Source organism: Malaya genurostris, chromosome 3, assembly GCF_030247185.1.
Source record: "Malaya genurostris strain Urasoe2022 chromosome 3, Malgen_1.1, whole genome shotgun sequence".
NCBI classification, from domain to species: Eukaryota; Metazoa; Arthropoda; class Insecta; order Diptera; family Culicidae; genus Malaya; species Malaya genurostris.
The window spans coordinates 194,445,150-194,461,944 of NC_080572.1; the positions used below are offsets into that span (position 1 = coordinate 194,445,150).

The window sequence follows — 16,795 nt, forward strand, 5'->3', positions numbered from 1 at the left end:
CAAAAAGTCCGTGTGTGTATGTGTGTGTATATATGTGTGTGTATGTGCGTATTTGTGTATGTAACGTTTTTTTGCACTAACTTTTCTCGGAGATGGCTGAACCGATTTTCACAAACTTAGATTCAAATGAAAGGTCTTGTGGTCCCATACAAAATTCCTGAATACTATTTGGATCCAACTTCCGGTTCCGGAATTATGGGGTAAAATGTGCAAAAAATTGTTAAAATAAGTGCACTAATTTTTTCTCAGAGATGGCTGAACCGATTTTCACAAACTTAGGTTCAAATGAAAGGTCCTGTGGTCCCATACGTAATTCCTGAATTTCATCCAGATCCAACTTCCGGATCCGGAAATATAAGGTAAAGTGTGTTAAAAATTTTATACCATCAATGAAAAGGGCGAAAAACTATAAAAAGTTTTCTAAATAGACCTCAAATCTTCTCCAATTGATAGTTTTTATCAGTAGATGGTCAAACAAACCGATTTCGGTTATTGTTTTATATAATCGAAGAAAATTATTTTGAAGAATACCACAGTATTATATAGGACAGTATGATTGATAAGAGAAAGGCATCATTACACCACTAGGTGGATTAGAACAGGTTTTATTTTTTTGATGACATTATCATGACATCCTGTGATTGGCTCATAAAATAATAGGTCAATATTTTGTATTCCAGAATATGAAACTATGACTCGGGAACTGAATCCTAATTTTGACTTCAGGAACTGGTTTCTTGACTAGATTTTGGAACTGGATTTAGTTCCTTAATTTATATTCACAATTTGAATCCAAAGTTCTGTTTTAGAATTTCAGTTTCAGGATTCAACAATAATATTAAGGATTTGAATTGTAGATCTAGATTGCAGGATTCAGTTCCTGAATTTAGTTCTAATATTTTAATTCCTGCATTCAGTTCCAGAATTACATTCATAAATTCAATTTAGAAATTCATTTCAAAATTCAAATTTGGAACTTGGATTCTGAAACTCGATGTTCCAACTGAAATCAGTTTCTTTTTCTATGTTCTGAATTCAAGTTCACAATTCATTTCTAGAACTTCTGGAACTCAGTCTCATAATTCTGGAACTGAACTCTTGATCTGGATTCTGCATCAGAATTTTGCAACTAAATTCTGAGTCTTTTTCGTATTTCCATTTTTCTCCCCTTGAATAGGGGTCCATAATTTTGGTTATATAAAGAAATGATGGCATGTTTCTATATCATTCAGGTCCTAATCTAAAATTCAAACTGCTTACGTTTAATTTTTTATCATATTCATGAACTGGTGCGGATCAAATATTTCTGCCTATGTTTATATTTTCGATCAAAATCAAAGATTGCACACAAGTGATCATTCTTGAATTAAAACATTCAGTGCTATTAACATCTGTGGTAAATTTAGCTGACCTCATCACAGCGCAGCGTAACGAACGACGACGGTCCAAGTCAGAGAGCTACTATCAGGCAGAGATCGACGTGGGTTTCTGTTGAAAAATTAATTCGTTCATTTTCCCCCCAGCAAATACTGTTCGAATCCTGACAAGAACCAGCTGGAAAAAAGCGTGTGAAAAATCATGCCGGAAATTGACACTTTTTCTAGACCGGCGGACCGTCGGAGTTGCATGGTGTGCCCGGAGACGGAAAGGAAATTGCCTTCCATAGCTGGCAGCTACCGTGCGATGGGGGTCAAGTTCTACTTATGGATTTAATACCTTGAAAAGAAGAAAAAAGTAAAAGAACCGCACCATACAACCGGGATGTTAGCCCTGACCCAAGACGGCGTCGAAGAATACGAAGACGTTTGCTATATTAGCACGGAAGCGTCCGGTAGAAAGTCGGAAAGTATTTTCGCTGGAAATACACCAAAGCAGATATTGGTTGAAAATGACACTACAACGCATAGTGAGTACCGAGTGAGTGAAAACCGTTAAAATCGAATTTGTTTTCTATCCGAATTTTCTTTGAATAACTGTTGTATCTGAAAAATAAAACATTATTTCCGTGGAAGTGTCTCGAGAAATAGAACGTTTCTTAGCGTTGACCAATTTATTCAAACTTCATGTGATAAAGGCACCAAAACTCTCTCGTCAAATTTTGTATTAGATAAATGTGATTCATTACTGTGCCATAAAGAATATAAGTATTGTTTGTTGCAAAGTAGTTCAAAATGAGCTGATGCCACCTAATATGTTAATAGAACTCATAGTAAAAAGCACAAATCTATCGAATTACACTATCTCAAAACTATGAAACAATAAATTTGTACAATCAGTAAACAAATTTTTAAACATGTATAAAACAACACTTTCATTATTGGATGCGTTTAAAATACCGCGCTTCAGAGCCGAAATGTTTATGAGCGAAGTAATCCCAAAATGAATCCACCAAACCTTCATAAAGTACTTCTGTGACAGCAGAATTTAGAGAAAAAAACACGGTTTCTTATTTTGGCCAACCTTCGCTTTCTGGGACCGGCATCCTTACTGTGCTGCTGGCTGCTCGTTACCAGTTTGGTGGCTAATGGTGAATTGTGGCACTCGAGAACGGGACGAAATAGTGCACGCTTTAATAGCCACTTCCATCCGCACCGATGTTTGGGCCAATTCCGGTATTTACGAAACGTGAAGCAATTTCACGCTGCTATACATTTTAATCTTAATAAATTCACCATGGCAATAGAGTGTGCTTTGCTGCATTTGGAGAAAACTTGACGCCGGTTGCTCGTCTGTGTGCGTGTGTGTGTTTGCGCCATCGGAGGAGCATATTTTCAGGAATTATCTCCTTATGTCAAGTGATTCTAACGATTGCTGTTGTGTGATGAGATGATTTGGGATAATTCGATGTGAATAAATTGCTTACCATAAACTAAATCTATGTGGGAGTCGAACTGCTGGAAAAAGAAAAGACAAAAAGAAACTTTAGTTAACAGGAAATGGCAGATGCATTTTTTTTATAAACACCTTTAAAAACATAATTAGTAAAAAGAGCTTCAGACTAACATTTGTTAAGATAACTATCAAAAAGCGTTATGAATGCAACTACTTTTGTTCTCTTTTGAATATTTGATTTCACATAGAATCATTATTCTTATTAAATAATTGCAGATCTGAAAGTTTTTCAAATTTATTTTACGTTTCGTTTTTGACTCATCAGTGCGTAGCAGTTTATGTTAACTTTGGCGGTTCACAAACAAAAGCGCTATTGCAAATAGCATTAACTTTACGTCTGCCTAGTGTTTCATGTTGAGTCACCAGGTCGCGCTAGCAGCTGTTAATTAAGAACATAAACTGCTACGCACTGATGAGTCAAAGACGAAATGTCAAATAAATTAGAAGCATGGTATGTGCACTTAGCATAAATTTGCGGATACAAAATAAGCTGTTTTGCCTTTCTCTATAGAAAGGTATTAGAATTTCTGGAAAAACCGATTCTCGAACGGAGCCTCGGAGACCCATAGTGTTATATACTAACCGACTCAGTTTGACGAGATCAGAAAATGTCTGCAATTTTCTCTGAGATGGCTTAACCGATTTCAATAATTCTAGGCTCGTTTGAAAGCTAGTATTGTGCCATTGATCAAGTTCGAAGATTAAATGACTGCGACTTCTGGTTTTGGAGATATAATGGTATAAGTGACGTAATCGACAAAACGCGTTTTTTGCCGCGCAAATTTCTTGCCTGAAAGATTTTACCTTTCTAGGCTATGAAATAACTGTGAGAAACGACTTTTGAGCCGAAGTTTGCAGAGTCTAGTATCATATACTATTCGACTCAGTTTGTCGAACATGCAGAATGTCTTTGTGGTGTGTGTGCGTAAATAAAAAAATGTGCACTCTAATTCCTGGGATATTGCTAGACCGAGTCTCTTGGTCCCATAGGTTGCTATTAAAAGGAAGAGCTCCCCCCACTTGAAGAGTATGACTTCCTCGTTTGTTCGATTCTGGAGGCCTCAGAAGAAGCCCAAACCAAACGATTTCTTGGTCCATCGTCCAACAGAAGGCCTCCAAACCCGTGCAAGGAAAAAGAGTGCTCAGATGCTAAACACGCGAAACAAAATGCTTTCAAGACGTTTTTAAAACGAGGAGGAGGAACTCCTCAGAGTTTTGAAAAATTCTTGGTTTTAGAAACCAAGTACAAGAACATACTTTGGGCCAATAAATGTACCTATTGGAGACATTTTGTCGAATGTTTGTCAAGAGAAACCTCAATAGGCACTCTTTGAAATCCGGCCAGACGAATAAGGAATCGTAACGTAGGAAATGAGAGTGAAGAATACTGAAGGATATTTGATTTTGCGAGGAAAGTTTGTCCAGATTCTGTTCCTGCGCATAGCATTATTAGGGAGTCTTCTCCAAATAATGGTTCCATTGATAGCCCCTTTTCAATGATGAAATTTTCCATAGCACTCATGTCTTGTAACGATAACGCTCCTGGGTTGGACAGAATTAAATTCAGCTTGGTGAAGAATCTGCCGACCTTGCAAAAAGACGTTTGTTGGAACTATTCAACAAGTTTCTTGAGCAAAATATTGTTCCACCTGACTGGAGGCAAGTGAAAGTTAAAGCCGCGGAAACCAGCTTCCAATCACAACTCATATAGACCCATTGCAATGTTGTCCTGCATCAGAAAATTGTTCGAAAAAATTATTCTTCGACGTCACGACACTTGGGTCGAGACGAACGGTTTGTTGTCAGATACTCAGTTTGGCTTTTGTAGAAATAAAGGGACGAATGATTGCCTTGCATTACTTTCGTCTGACATCCAAACTGCCTTCGCTCGAAAACAACAAATGGCCTCTGTATTTTTAGACATTAAAGGAGCATTTGATTCAGTTTCCATTGATGTTCTTTCAGACAAGCTCTACCAACATGGACTTCCAGCGGTTATAAATAATTATTTGCACAACCTTTCGTCAGAGAAGTGCATGTATTTTTCACATGGCGATTTGGCAACATTTAGAATTAGCTACATGGGTCTCCCACAAGGCTCATGCCTCAGTCCGCTCCTGTATAATTTCTATGTAAACGACATTGACAGCTGTCTCGTAACCCCATGTACACTAAGACAATTGGCAGATGATGGCGTGGTTTCAGTTACTGGACCCAAAGCTATTGATCTGCATAAACCATTGCAAGATACCTTAGATAACTTGTCCGATTAGGCTGTTCATCTTGGTATCGAATTCTCTGCGGAGAAAACAGAACTGGTCGTCTTTTCACGAAAGCATGATCCCGCGCAGCTTCAGCTTCATATGATGGGAAGAATGATCCAACAGGTTTTGACTTTCAAATACCTTGGGGTGTGGTTTGATTCCAAATGCACGTGGGGAGGACACATTAGGTTTCTGATAACAAAATGCCAACAAAGAGTAAATTTTCTTCGAACAATAACAGGATCTTGGTGGGGTTCTCATCCGGAAGATCTAATAAAATTGTATCAAACAACGATACTTTCAGTGATGGAATATGGATGCGTTTGTTTTCGTTCCGCTGCAAACTCTCATTTTATCAAACTTGAGCGAATTCAGTACCGTTGTTTGCGAATTGCCTTAGGCTGCATGCACTCGACACATACAATGAGTCTTGAAGTTCTGGCGGGAGTTCTTCCATTAAAAGATCGATTTTGGGAGCTTTCATCACGCCTGCTAATAAGATGTGAGGTGCTGAATCCCATGGTAATTGATAATTTCGAACGACTAGTCGAGCTTCGATCTCAAACAAAATTCATGACAGTATATTTTAATCACATGTCACAGGAAATGAACCCATCAAGATATATTCCTATCCGTGTCAGCATTCTGAGTGCCCCTGACTCATCTTTATTTTTCGATACATCCATGCAGCGTGAAGTGCGTGGAATCCCGGATCATCTACGCTCGACGGAAATCCCAAAAATATTTTAAAGTAAGTTCAGGCATATTGACTCTGAGAAAATGTTTTACACGGACGGATCGCCAATTGAAGAAGCGACAGGGTTTGGTATGTTCAACAATAATGTTTCGGCCTCATTTAGGCTTCAAGAACCTGCATCTGTTTATATAGCAGAGCTAGCAGCAGTTCATTATAGTTTGAGTGTAATCGTCACATTATCTCCAAACCATTATTTCCTCTTCACAGATAGTCTGAGTGCAATTGAAGCCATTCGCTCAAACATGACTGGCAAGACTGAACCGTTTTTCCTGGGCAAAATAAAACAGTGTCTGAACGACATATTGAACAATAATTATTTAATCACTATAGTCTGGGTCCCGGCTCATTGCTCCATTCCTGGCAATGAAAGAGCCGATATTTTAGCCAAACGTGGTGCTATTGAGGGTGAAATTTATGAGAGACCGATTGCTTTCAACGAATTCTATAGCTCGTCTCGCCAAAGAACACTTGCCAGCTGGCAAGCTTCTTGGGATAAAGATGATCTGGGTCGGTGGATGCACTCAATTATTCAGAAAATATCGACAAAGGCATGGTTCAGGGGACTGGATGTGAGTAGGGATTTCATTCGTGTGATGTCCAGACTCATGTCCAATCATTACACGTTAGACGCACATCTCCTTCGAATTGGGCTCTCCGAGACTAATCATTGTGCTTGTGGCGAAGGTTATCGGGATATTGATCATGTCGTTTGGACATGCGTGGAGTATCGTGATGTCAGATCTCAACTAATAAATTCTTTGCGTACCCAAGTTATACTATCCAATGTTCCAGTTCGAGACATTCTTGCTTGTCGTGACCTTTCATACATGAAACTTATTTATTATTTCATAAAGAAAATTGGAGTTCCAATTTAATAAAGTTCAACCAATAGCTAAATTAGAATAAAAATTATGTAACGATACAAACAAACTCGAAACAGTTTACGAAATTATCAACAAAATGTCAGAAAATAACAGCTTATTTTATAATTTATAGAAGTTAATCGTTTGGTTCAAATAATATTTCCGAGTAGATTTCATAATTAATGACGAGTTAACTAAGATGATATTTAAGTAACAAGAGGAATATGTTTTAATAAATTCAAATCGTTGTGACTATGTTAGAATTAAATTAGGATAAGAATTTTATGTAAAAGTGATGCTACGGCGAAGAAAAACTTATGTAAACTGCCTTAAGAAATAAACGTATTTATGAATAAAAAAAAATTTCCTTGCGTACGCGTATTTGAATAAAAATGATGTGTTGATGAAAACAAACTCAAAATAGGTTACGTAATCAACAATAAAATGTATAAAAATTTCAGTTTATTTTATAATTCATAGTAGTTAATCGTTTGGTTCAAATAATATGATATTTAAAAAATAAGAGGAATATGTTTTATTAAACTAAAATCGTTGTGACTATATTAGTATTATATTAAGATAAGAATTCTATGTGCAAGTGATGCTACGGCGAAGAAAAACTTATGTAAATGGAAAAAAACTAAGGGATTCCCTTAGTAATATTAAATAAAACGTGAGTTGCATGAGTAAGGTATCATAACACCACTAGGTGAATTAAAAAGGTTTTCGGTTGTTGGGTTAACTTCTAATTGATATTGGCCAATAGTTTTGAGATAAGCTAATAAAAACCTCGCTCGTGACATTAGTGGCGAAATAGTAAATATGTAATGTAAAAGTGCAATTGTACCTTTCTCAATTCAAGTTTTCATAAATATTGCTAAGGTATTCTACACAAAACTTTCCTTTGGGTCTCGTATGGAAACCAACGATGGCATATATTAGCATAACCTTTTCATTTTGAAGACAGTTTTCAGCCAAGTTTATAGAAATGCTTTATTTTCGCTCTAAATGACGGTTTGAAATTTTAAGCACACTTCACCGTGTTGTTTCGGAACCGGGGATCAGATCCCAACGAAAGTCAACAGCAGTCCTTGACAACGTAAAACCATTAATTGGAGTCTAAGTTTGTGAAAATCGATTGGGTCAGCTCTGAGAAAACAAGGATGTTCAAATCGAACTTTTGACTATTTCCGATACTTCCAGAACCGGGAACTGAGAACCAGTATAGCTGAAATACCAAGGCTTTCTTTTGAACAGCAACTAGTAAGCAAAGCATTGGTATTTCATATCTTTTGTAGAATTTAACCTTCTGTTTCAACAGACGTCGCAGCAGATAAAAGGCCATTGTCAGAGATATAACCGGATTGACGTGAATAAAATAATATCCTCTAATTTATTGCAGATGCTGTTGTTCAATAAAGTGGTCATATTTTCCCAAATGAATCTCACTCACTTTTCTTTGCGATGGTTTGACAGATTTTCACAAACTTATGGTCAAGTGAAAGGTCCTGTAGTACAAAAAAAATTACAGAATTTCTTCCGGTTCCGGAATTATAGGGTAAGGTGTGTTTGTACCTTCAATTGTATGGGGAAACAAAACACATGGAAAATTTTCTACATTGGTATCAAATCCACTCCAATCGGTAGTCATCTTTCATGAATCGGAGAAAATTATTTTGAAGACTGCCACAACATTACATATGATAGTGTGATTGATATGAAAAACTACAAGGATCAGCCCCATAGGGTTGTTCGAGCCATTGATGTGGAACAAGGAAACCAAAATTTCTAATGATCGACATTTTCAATTAATCGTCACACTTTTGAATGCGCAAATGCACGAGAGTCTGCTTAGTCTTTATTATGAACCAACACAGAACACGCGAACCGAGAATATAGACTATATTTGTCATGATTTGTATTTTTTTTGCCTTTCTCATATAGAAAGGTTATGCAATCACTTGAAAAACCGACCAGTGAAAATTGGCCCGGAGGGCCAAGTGTCATATACCATTCGACTCAGTTCATCGAGCTGAGCAATGTCTGTGTGTGTGTATGTATGTGTGTGTGTGTGTATGTGTCAAAAAATCTCACTAGGTTTTCTCGGAGTTGGCTGAACCGATTTTGACAAACTAAGATTCAAATGAAAGGTCTCGTGGTCCCATACGGAATTCCTGAATTTCATCCGGATCCGACTTCCGGTTCCGGAATTATAAAGTAAAGTGTGTTCAATATTGTACACCGTCACTTAAACCGGCGAAACAAAAAACGTAAAAAAATTTCTAAACTGGTCTCAAAACTACACCAATCGATAGTCATTATCAGTAAGCAACTAAACAAACCGATTCCGGCTATCCTGGTTCCTGGTATCCGGTTCCGGAAGTACCGGAAATAGTGGTCATATATACGAAAATAGATCTCACTCGTTTTTCTCAGCGATGGTTAGACCGATTTCCACAAACTTAGATTCAAATGAAAGGTCTCGTGGTCCCATACGGAATTCCTGAATTTCATCCGGATCCGACTTCCGGTTCCGGAATTATAGGGTAAAGTGTGTTCAATATTGTACACCGTCACTTAAACCGGCGAAACAAAAAACGTAAAAAAATTTCTAAACTGGTCTCAAAACTACACAAATCGATAGTAATTATTAGTAGGCAACTAAACAAACCGATTCCGGCTATCCTGGTTCCTGGTATTCGGTTCCGGAAGTACCGGAAATAGTGGTCATATATACGAAAATAGATCTCACTCACTTTTCTCAGCGATGGTTAGACCGATTTCCACGAACTTAGATTTAAATGAAAGGTCTCGTGGTCCTATACGGAATTTCTGAATTTCATCCGGATCCGACTTGCGGTTCCGGAATTATAGGGTAAAGTGTGTTCAATATAAAAATTTTTCACTTAAAATATTTTCGGATGGAACAAACATTTAAATCGTAATTTAGAGTGTCTACAGGGTCCGGCACTCGAAGTGTAACCAATTAAAAAGGCCATAAATTCAGTTTGGAAAATTACTTTTACTTAATTCAAAGTACAAAATGTGTAAAAATAATACAAAATTCAGAATCAATTCACTTTTGCTCGATATGACCACCTTTTGCCTTGACTATGGCCTTAAGACGGTCAAAAAACGAATCGCAAGCTGCCCGAATGTGTGTATTGTGTATTTGCTCGAATTGCAGGTGTATTTTGGCCCACTCGCGGACAATAACTTTTTTCAGCGCCTCGAGACTGGTGTATCTTTTAGTTCGAACTTTGCTCTCCAAAATGGCCCAAAGAGAATAATCCATTGGATTCGCATCTGGTGAATTCGAGAGCCATTGTGTGGACGTGATGAAGTTCGGAACGTTGTTTTTCAGCCATTCTTGGTTCACTCGAGCTTTGTGAGACGGTGCCGGGTCCTGCTGAAACGTCCATGGTCTGCCACCGAAATGTTTGTCTGCCCACGGCTTCAAAGCAACCTCCAGAATACTTTCCCGATAATATGTCGCATTTACCTTGACGCCAGGCTCGAAGGTCTGAAGTTGGTTACACTTCGAGTGCCGGACCCTGTACTAGAAAAGTTTGTGTGTCATGTTACTTGGTGGCCGTACGAACCGACTTTGATTATACCGGTGCCGGAAGTGCATATAATAAAGAACCCATTTCGTTTTCTTAAGAATGGCTTACGCAATCAAAGCACTGTTTTATTCTGTATGTTATGCATAAAAAATCTCTTGGTTTCTTTCAAAAATTGAAGAGAATTTTTTTTAATAGAATACCACAACATTATATGTATATGAGAAAGGCATCATTACACCAGTAGGTGGATTAAAACAGGTTTTTAGCCAACGTAATTACATCAATTGCCCAAATGTATGCAATTATATGTTTATACAAGCTTGCGATACAGATATCGATATTTAAGCTTTCTTTTGCCAAGCTTGTGTTCAGGTTTTGTATGCAAGTAGTTATTTTTATAGCGTTTCTTTGCCATTACTACCAATCTGTGATTTCGGTTGAAGCGATAAATTTTTTCTCATTATCAATCGAAAATTTTTCAAAGAAAGTCAGTACAATTTCTTCAGTTATCGAACCAATTGCTGAAACACTTTTCCTAGTGCGTAGAAGAAATCTCCGAAACAAGCGTTTCTAGCGCAATAATTAATTTTTCGTGACCACGGCATTTTTTCGGACGTGTGGAAATAAGAAAAAATCATTTTGAGTTAAATAAGGACTATACGACGGATAACCCATCCAACTGCTGTTGTGAACCTTCAAAATGTCATTTGATTGGTGAATTTACGGTGATGCTGCTCTGAGTAAAAGAAAATGTCGGGAGTGGTTCGAACGTTTTAAAAATGGTGATTTCGATGTCGAACACAAACATGGTGGTGGAAGAGAAGAAACCTTCAAAGATGAACAACTTGAAGCATTGCTTGATGAAGAGCTCTTAAAACCGAGTGAAACCATCACAGGAGATCGCTACTGATGCGCCTTCTAATTGCTCCAAATGTCACCTAAAGAACAGTAAAGTTTGTTTCTTTGTAAAAAATCTATAATAATTTGATTAGCTTTGTGTACTTCTCGCAGTGCAAAATTCGCACCAAACGAGTGCGAAAGAAGTCAGGATTTGACTGCTTCGCGTTCGAGGAAAATGTTCCGAATAATGTTTAATATCGTAGAGAATTCCACACTTTGGCCCTTCTAAATGCCAGAAATCCCCGTACAGCATTTTGATAATTTCTTTCACTGAAATATGCAAAACCGAATTGAAAAAATCGATATCAGAATTCTGTACGTTGCTATTTTTCTTACTCTCTTTTGTTCCGCGTTATTTAATTGTGTTGTAGAAAATAATTGTCGCCAATAAGTCAATCTGTAGTATCAATGCACCGTTGCAATTCTGGAAGCGAAGCAGTAAAAGTTGCGAATATGAATATGAACGAATAATGAACGATTAACATTTTTATTCGTATTCACGCCCTCCAGTTTTTTTTTTTTATTCAATAATATAATTATTTTTAAGGCACACTGCTTTAGCTCTAAGGTGCCAAGGACTTTTTCTAATTTTATTAACGACTAATTTAAAACTAGGATAGTATGATTGGATAATGTTGTATTGGGGTCGCAGTGGTCGACTTTGGCAGATCCAACCTTCAGCTGGCGATCGGCACCGGCCGGTGGATGGAATATATCATGAGTCTTCCAGATGACGTTGGCCGCATCCCTCGGTCCGTGTGGGTCCGCGGGAAACACCCCCAGGCTACGAATACCCGGCGGGTGGCCCGCATGACTAGAGCGACCTTCCGTGGGCGATGATGGTGATGTAAATATAACGAAAAATATAGAGAAGTAAATATTGCGGAAAACGAAGTAAAATGGGGATATGGGAACGAAATGACTAAGAACGACAGAGATCTAATTAGTTGACATCGAGATGGAGAAGAGACGGGGAGGGGGGAAGCGAGAAGGTTAGTGACAGCAAAAAGATCTTGTTAGTTCCGATGAAGATGGTGGACAGAAGAGGACTCGGGGTAATCGGCGGAAGTTAGTGTCGAACCTGCAGGTGAAAATAATTCTTAGCCACAGTTGAAATAACGTCGATAAATAGGAGGAACTTTCTAAGCAAGATGTAACAGATTACACTTGTATATTAATGTGTTTGAGGAACTGGTATATCAGAAGCATATATGAACTATCCCGACTCGCCAACACATCCCGAACCGGAACCTCAGTCGGTCTACCTCGGGCCCTGAGGGATTCCAATAGCTCCGATCTGGCGTCGCGATACTCTACGCACGACCACACGACATGCTCGATGTCCTGATAACCGTCGCCACAGGTGCAGAGCCCGCTCTCCACGATCCCGATACGCCGGAGATGTGCGTTGAATGTATAGTGATTTGACATGAGTCGTGACATAACGCGAATGAAATCACGACTCACGTTCATCCCCTTGAACCAAGGTTTCGTCGATACCTTAGGGATAATGGAGTGTAGCCATCGTCCCAGTTCGTCATTCGTCCATGAAGTTTGCCAACTTTCGAGAGTTTTCTGACGAGAAATACTGAAAAATTCATTGAAGCAGATTGGTCTTTCATAAATGTCACCTTGTAATGCGCCCACCTTAGCCAATGAGTCTTCCTTTTCATTGCCCGGAATGGAACAATGTGAAGGGACCCAGACTAACGATATTAAATAAGACCGTTCAGATAAAGTTCGCAAGTGTTCCCGTATTTTCCCCAGGAAATATGGGGGATACTTTCCTGGCTTCACTGCGCGGAGAGCTTCTATTGAACTTAGACTGTCCGTGACAATGAAGTAATGGTCTTTGGGCAAGGTTTCAATGATCTCGAGGGTGTACTGAATAGCAGCTAATTCTGCGACGTAAACTGAAGCCGGATCACTGAGTTTGTAAGAAGCGGTGATGTTTTGATTGAAGATGCCGAAGCCTGTGGACCTGTCGATGTTTGATCCATCAGTGTAAAACACCTTTTCACAGTTGACTGTTCTAAATTTATTATAAAATATATTAGGGGCCACTCGAGGGCGTACGTGTTCCGGAATTCCACGAATCTCTTCTCTCATGGATGTGTCGAAAAACACAGTAGAATCAGAAGTATCCAAGAAATGAGCACGGTTGGAAGCAAACGAAGAAGGATTAATATTCTGAGCCATGTAATCAAAATACAAGGACATAAAACGGGTTTGAGAATTAAGCTCAACTAACCTTTCGAAGTTTTCAATCACCAGAGGATTCAAAATGTCGCATCGAATGAGCAAGCGATATGAGAGATCCCAGAGCCGGTTTTTCAACGGTAAGACGCCCGCCAACACTTCAAGACTCATCGTATGAGTTGATTGCATGCAACCCAAGGCAATACGCAAACAACGATACTGAATTCTTTCCAGCTTAATGAAATGGGTGTTCGCGGCGGATCGGAAGCAGAAGCATCCATATTCCATAACGGACAATATCGTTGTTTGGTACAGCCTGATCAGGTCTCCTGGGTGGGCACCCCACCAAGTTCCGGTTATTGTACGAAGAAAATTGATTCTCTGCTGGCATTTTTGTTTCAGATACCTAATGTGACATCCCCAGGTGCCTTTGGAGTCGAACCAGACCCCGAGATATTTGAATGTGAAGACCTGAGCTATGTTTTCACCCCCTAGTTGAAGCTGTAGTTGTGCTGGTTCTCGCTTCCTTGAAAATACAACCAGCTCAGTTTTCTCCGTAGAGAACTCGATACCCATTTGAAGAGCCCATGTGGATAAGCTGGCAAGAGTATCTTGTAACGGCCCTTGCAGATCGCCAGCTTTGGGTCCTATAATGGACACAACGCTGTCGTCGGCAAGTTGTCTCAGCGTGCAAGATGTGTTGATACATTTATCGATGTCGTTTACGTAAAAATTGTATAAAAGGGGGCTTAAGCATGAGCCCTGAGGAAGACCCATGTAACTGAATCGTATTGTCGACAAATCACCATGCGCGAAATACATGTATTTCTCTGACAATAGATTGTACAAAAAGTTATTCAAAATTGGTGAAAGACCATGCTGATGCAACTTCTCAGATAGGATATTTATAGAAACTGAGTCAAAAGCCCCCTTGATGTCTAGGAAAACTGACGCCATTTGTTCCTTACGAGCAAATGCCATTTGAATTTCGGTTGAGAGCAACGCAAGACAATCGTTCGTTCCTTTGCCCCTGCGGAAACCAAATTGTGTATCTGAAAGTAAGCCATTAGTCTCGACCCAATTGTCTAGACGAAACAGAATCATTTTTTCGAACAATTTCCGGATACAGGAAAGCATAGCAATCGGCCGATACGAATTGTGATCGGAGGCTGGTTTTCCTGGTTTTTGAATGGATATCACTTTCACTTGTCTCCAGTCATGTGGAACAATGTTGTCCTCAAGGAACTTATTGAATAAACTCAGCAAGCGCCTTTTGGCGGGGTCAGGCAGATTTTTCAACAAGTTGAATTTTATTCTGTCTAATCCCGGGGCTTTATTGTTACATGACAAGAGCGCAAGTGAGAGCTCTACCATCGAAAACGGTGTTTCGTTTGTATTTGGTGTCGCGGCGCGGGTGATCTTCTGTTCCGGAACAGAGTCTGGACATACTTTTTTAGCGAAATCGAATATCCAGCGGTTAGAATATTCCTCGCTTTCATTCGTTGTGTTATGATTGCGCATTCGTCGGGCTGTGTTCCAAAGAGTGCTCATAGATGTTTCTTTTGTTAGGCCGTCTACGAACCGACGCCAGTAACCGCGTTTCTTAGCTCTAATCAAGTTCTTAGTTTTAACGTCTAACGCCGCGTAATTCCGGTAATTATCAGGTGTTCCATTTTTTCTAAATACTTTATACGCGGAGGCTCTCTCCGCGTTTAAATTTGTGCACTCTTTGTCCCACCACGGGTTGGGAGGACGGATGTTAGTTTTCGCGCCGGGTACACGTTTCGTCTGAGCTTGAGTCGCGGTGTCGAGAATCAAGCCAGCCAAAAACGTGTACTCTTCCTCCGGAGGAAGTTCTTGTGTTGTTTCTAGTTTCTCAGATATCGATATTGCGTAGCATTTCCAATCAATATTTCGTGTGAGGTCATACAAAACATTGATTGTTTCCGATGGTCTTAATCCGCTGGCGATTGAAATTACGATAGGCAGATGATCGCTACCGTGGGGATCAGGGATTACCTTCCACGTGCAATCCAACCGTAGCGATGTCGAGCAGAGGGATAAGTCCAGCGCACTTGGTCTTGCTGGTGGTGCGGGAATTCGTGTCATTTCTCCCGTATTCAAGATTGTCATATTGAAGTTGTCGCAAATATCATGGATCATAGCTGATCTGTTATCGTCGTGAAGACAACCCCATCCCGTACCGTGTGAGTTAAAGTCTCCTAAAACCAACGTCGGTGCGGGAAGGAGCTCTATGATATTACTGAGCCGCCGATGCCCAACCAAGGCTCTAGGGGGAATGTAGATGGAAGCAATACAAAGGTCCTTACCTTTGATTGTAACATGACATGCGACAACTTCAATACCTGGTATCAAGGGGAGGTTAATTCGATAAAAAGAATAGCACTTTTTGATCCCTAAAAGTACTCCTCCATAGGGATCATCTCGATCCAGGCGAATAATGTTAAAATCGTGGAAGTTTAAGGATATTTCAGAAGTTAGCCAAGTTTCGCACAATGCAAATGCGTCACATTTCAGATTATTTACTAGAAATTTAAAAGAATCTATTTTTGGGATGATACTTCTGCAATTCCACTGTAAAACAGTGATTAGATCCGTGACCTCGGTGGATGATTTAGCCATCGAAGGATACAATCGCTGAGAGAAGGGGCCAATTTGCAGTCAACTGCTTCAAATATGTTTTTACTGTTGGCATGAAAGCAATTAAAATGCTTCTAAGAGGGTCTGAAATATTGAAAGTTGTAAAAATCCAGTCCACAACATCAGAGAACTTGATAAGTCCAGCACCTAGTTGGTTCTCTGGTAGATTTTCAGGGACGCTTGGAGATTTTATAGTCCCGGGAAGTCGTGGGAATTCCATCTCGTAATTGAGTTTTCCGAGACCAGGAGCTTTTTGCTTCGGTGTTGTGTCCCGATTCCCGTTAGCTGTAACTTTTCGAAGCCCTTCGGAAGACACCTTCGAACCCTTACTAGGTAGCTTATGAGAGGATTTATTTATTCTTTTCCTACAGCTATGAGGGACCGCCGATGATGGACCTTCCAAAGGGTCGTCAGAATCGCTCTCGTCAGTTGACAAGCAGGCATATGGGTTCGTTGTCAGTTTAGGAGGGGTGGCACTCTTAAGCATCTCGGCAAAGGAACGCTTGGAGTGTTCCTTCAGGGAACGCTTCATCCGATCTCCTCGCAGCTTATACGCAGGACATGCCATTAGGTCATGCGGACCCTCCTTGCAGTAGAGACACTTTTCAGCATTCTTACCGCAAGAGCCATCCGCATGAGCCTCCCCACAGTTAGCACACCGGGGCTTATTGCAGCAATGAGAAGCTGTATACC

The 16,795-nt window shown here is 39.6% G+C and overlaps 1 protein-coding gene across 4 annotated transcripts in view; it reads right to left on the reverse strand.

Annotated features, from left to right (window-relative positions):
* Positions 1-16,795, reverse strand: part of LOC131435937 (uncharacterized) — a 316,170-nt gene that overhangs the window by 81,978 nt on the left and 217,397 nt on the right. For 2 of the 4 annotated variants that reach the window (XM_058604244.1, XM_058604245.1), the window contains one exon: positions 2,864-2,891. In XM_058604244.1, coding sequence (XP_058460227.1) covers positions 2,864-2,891 — 28 coding nt within the window. Of the gene's footprint in view, positions 1-2,863; positions 2,895-16,795 lie in introns of all 4 variants that reach the window. The other 2 variants (XM_058604242.1, XM_058604243.1) reach the window with 1 other exon arrangement.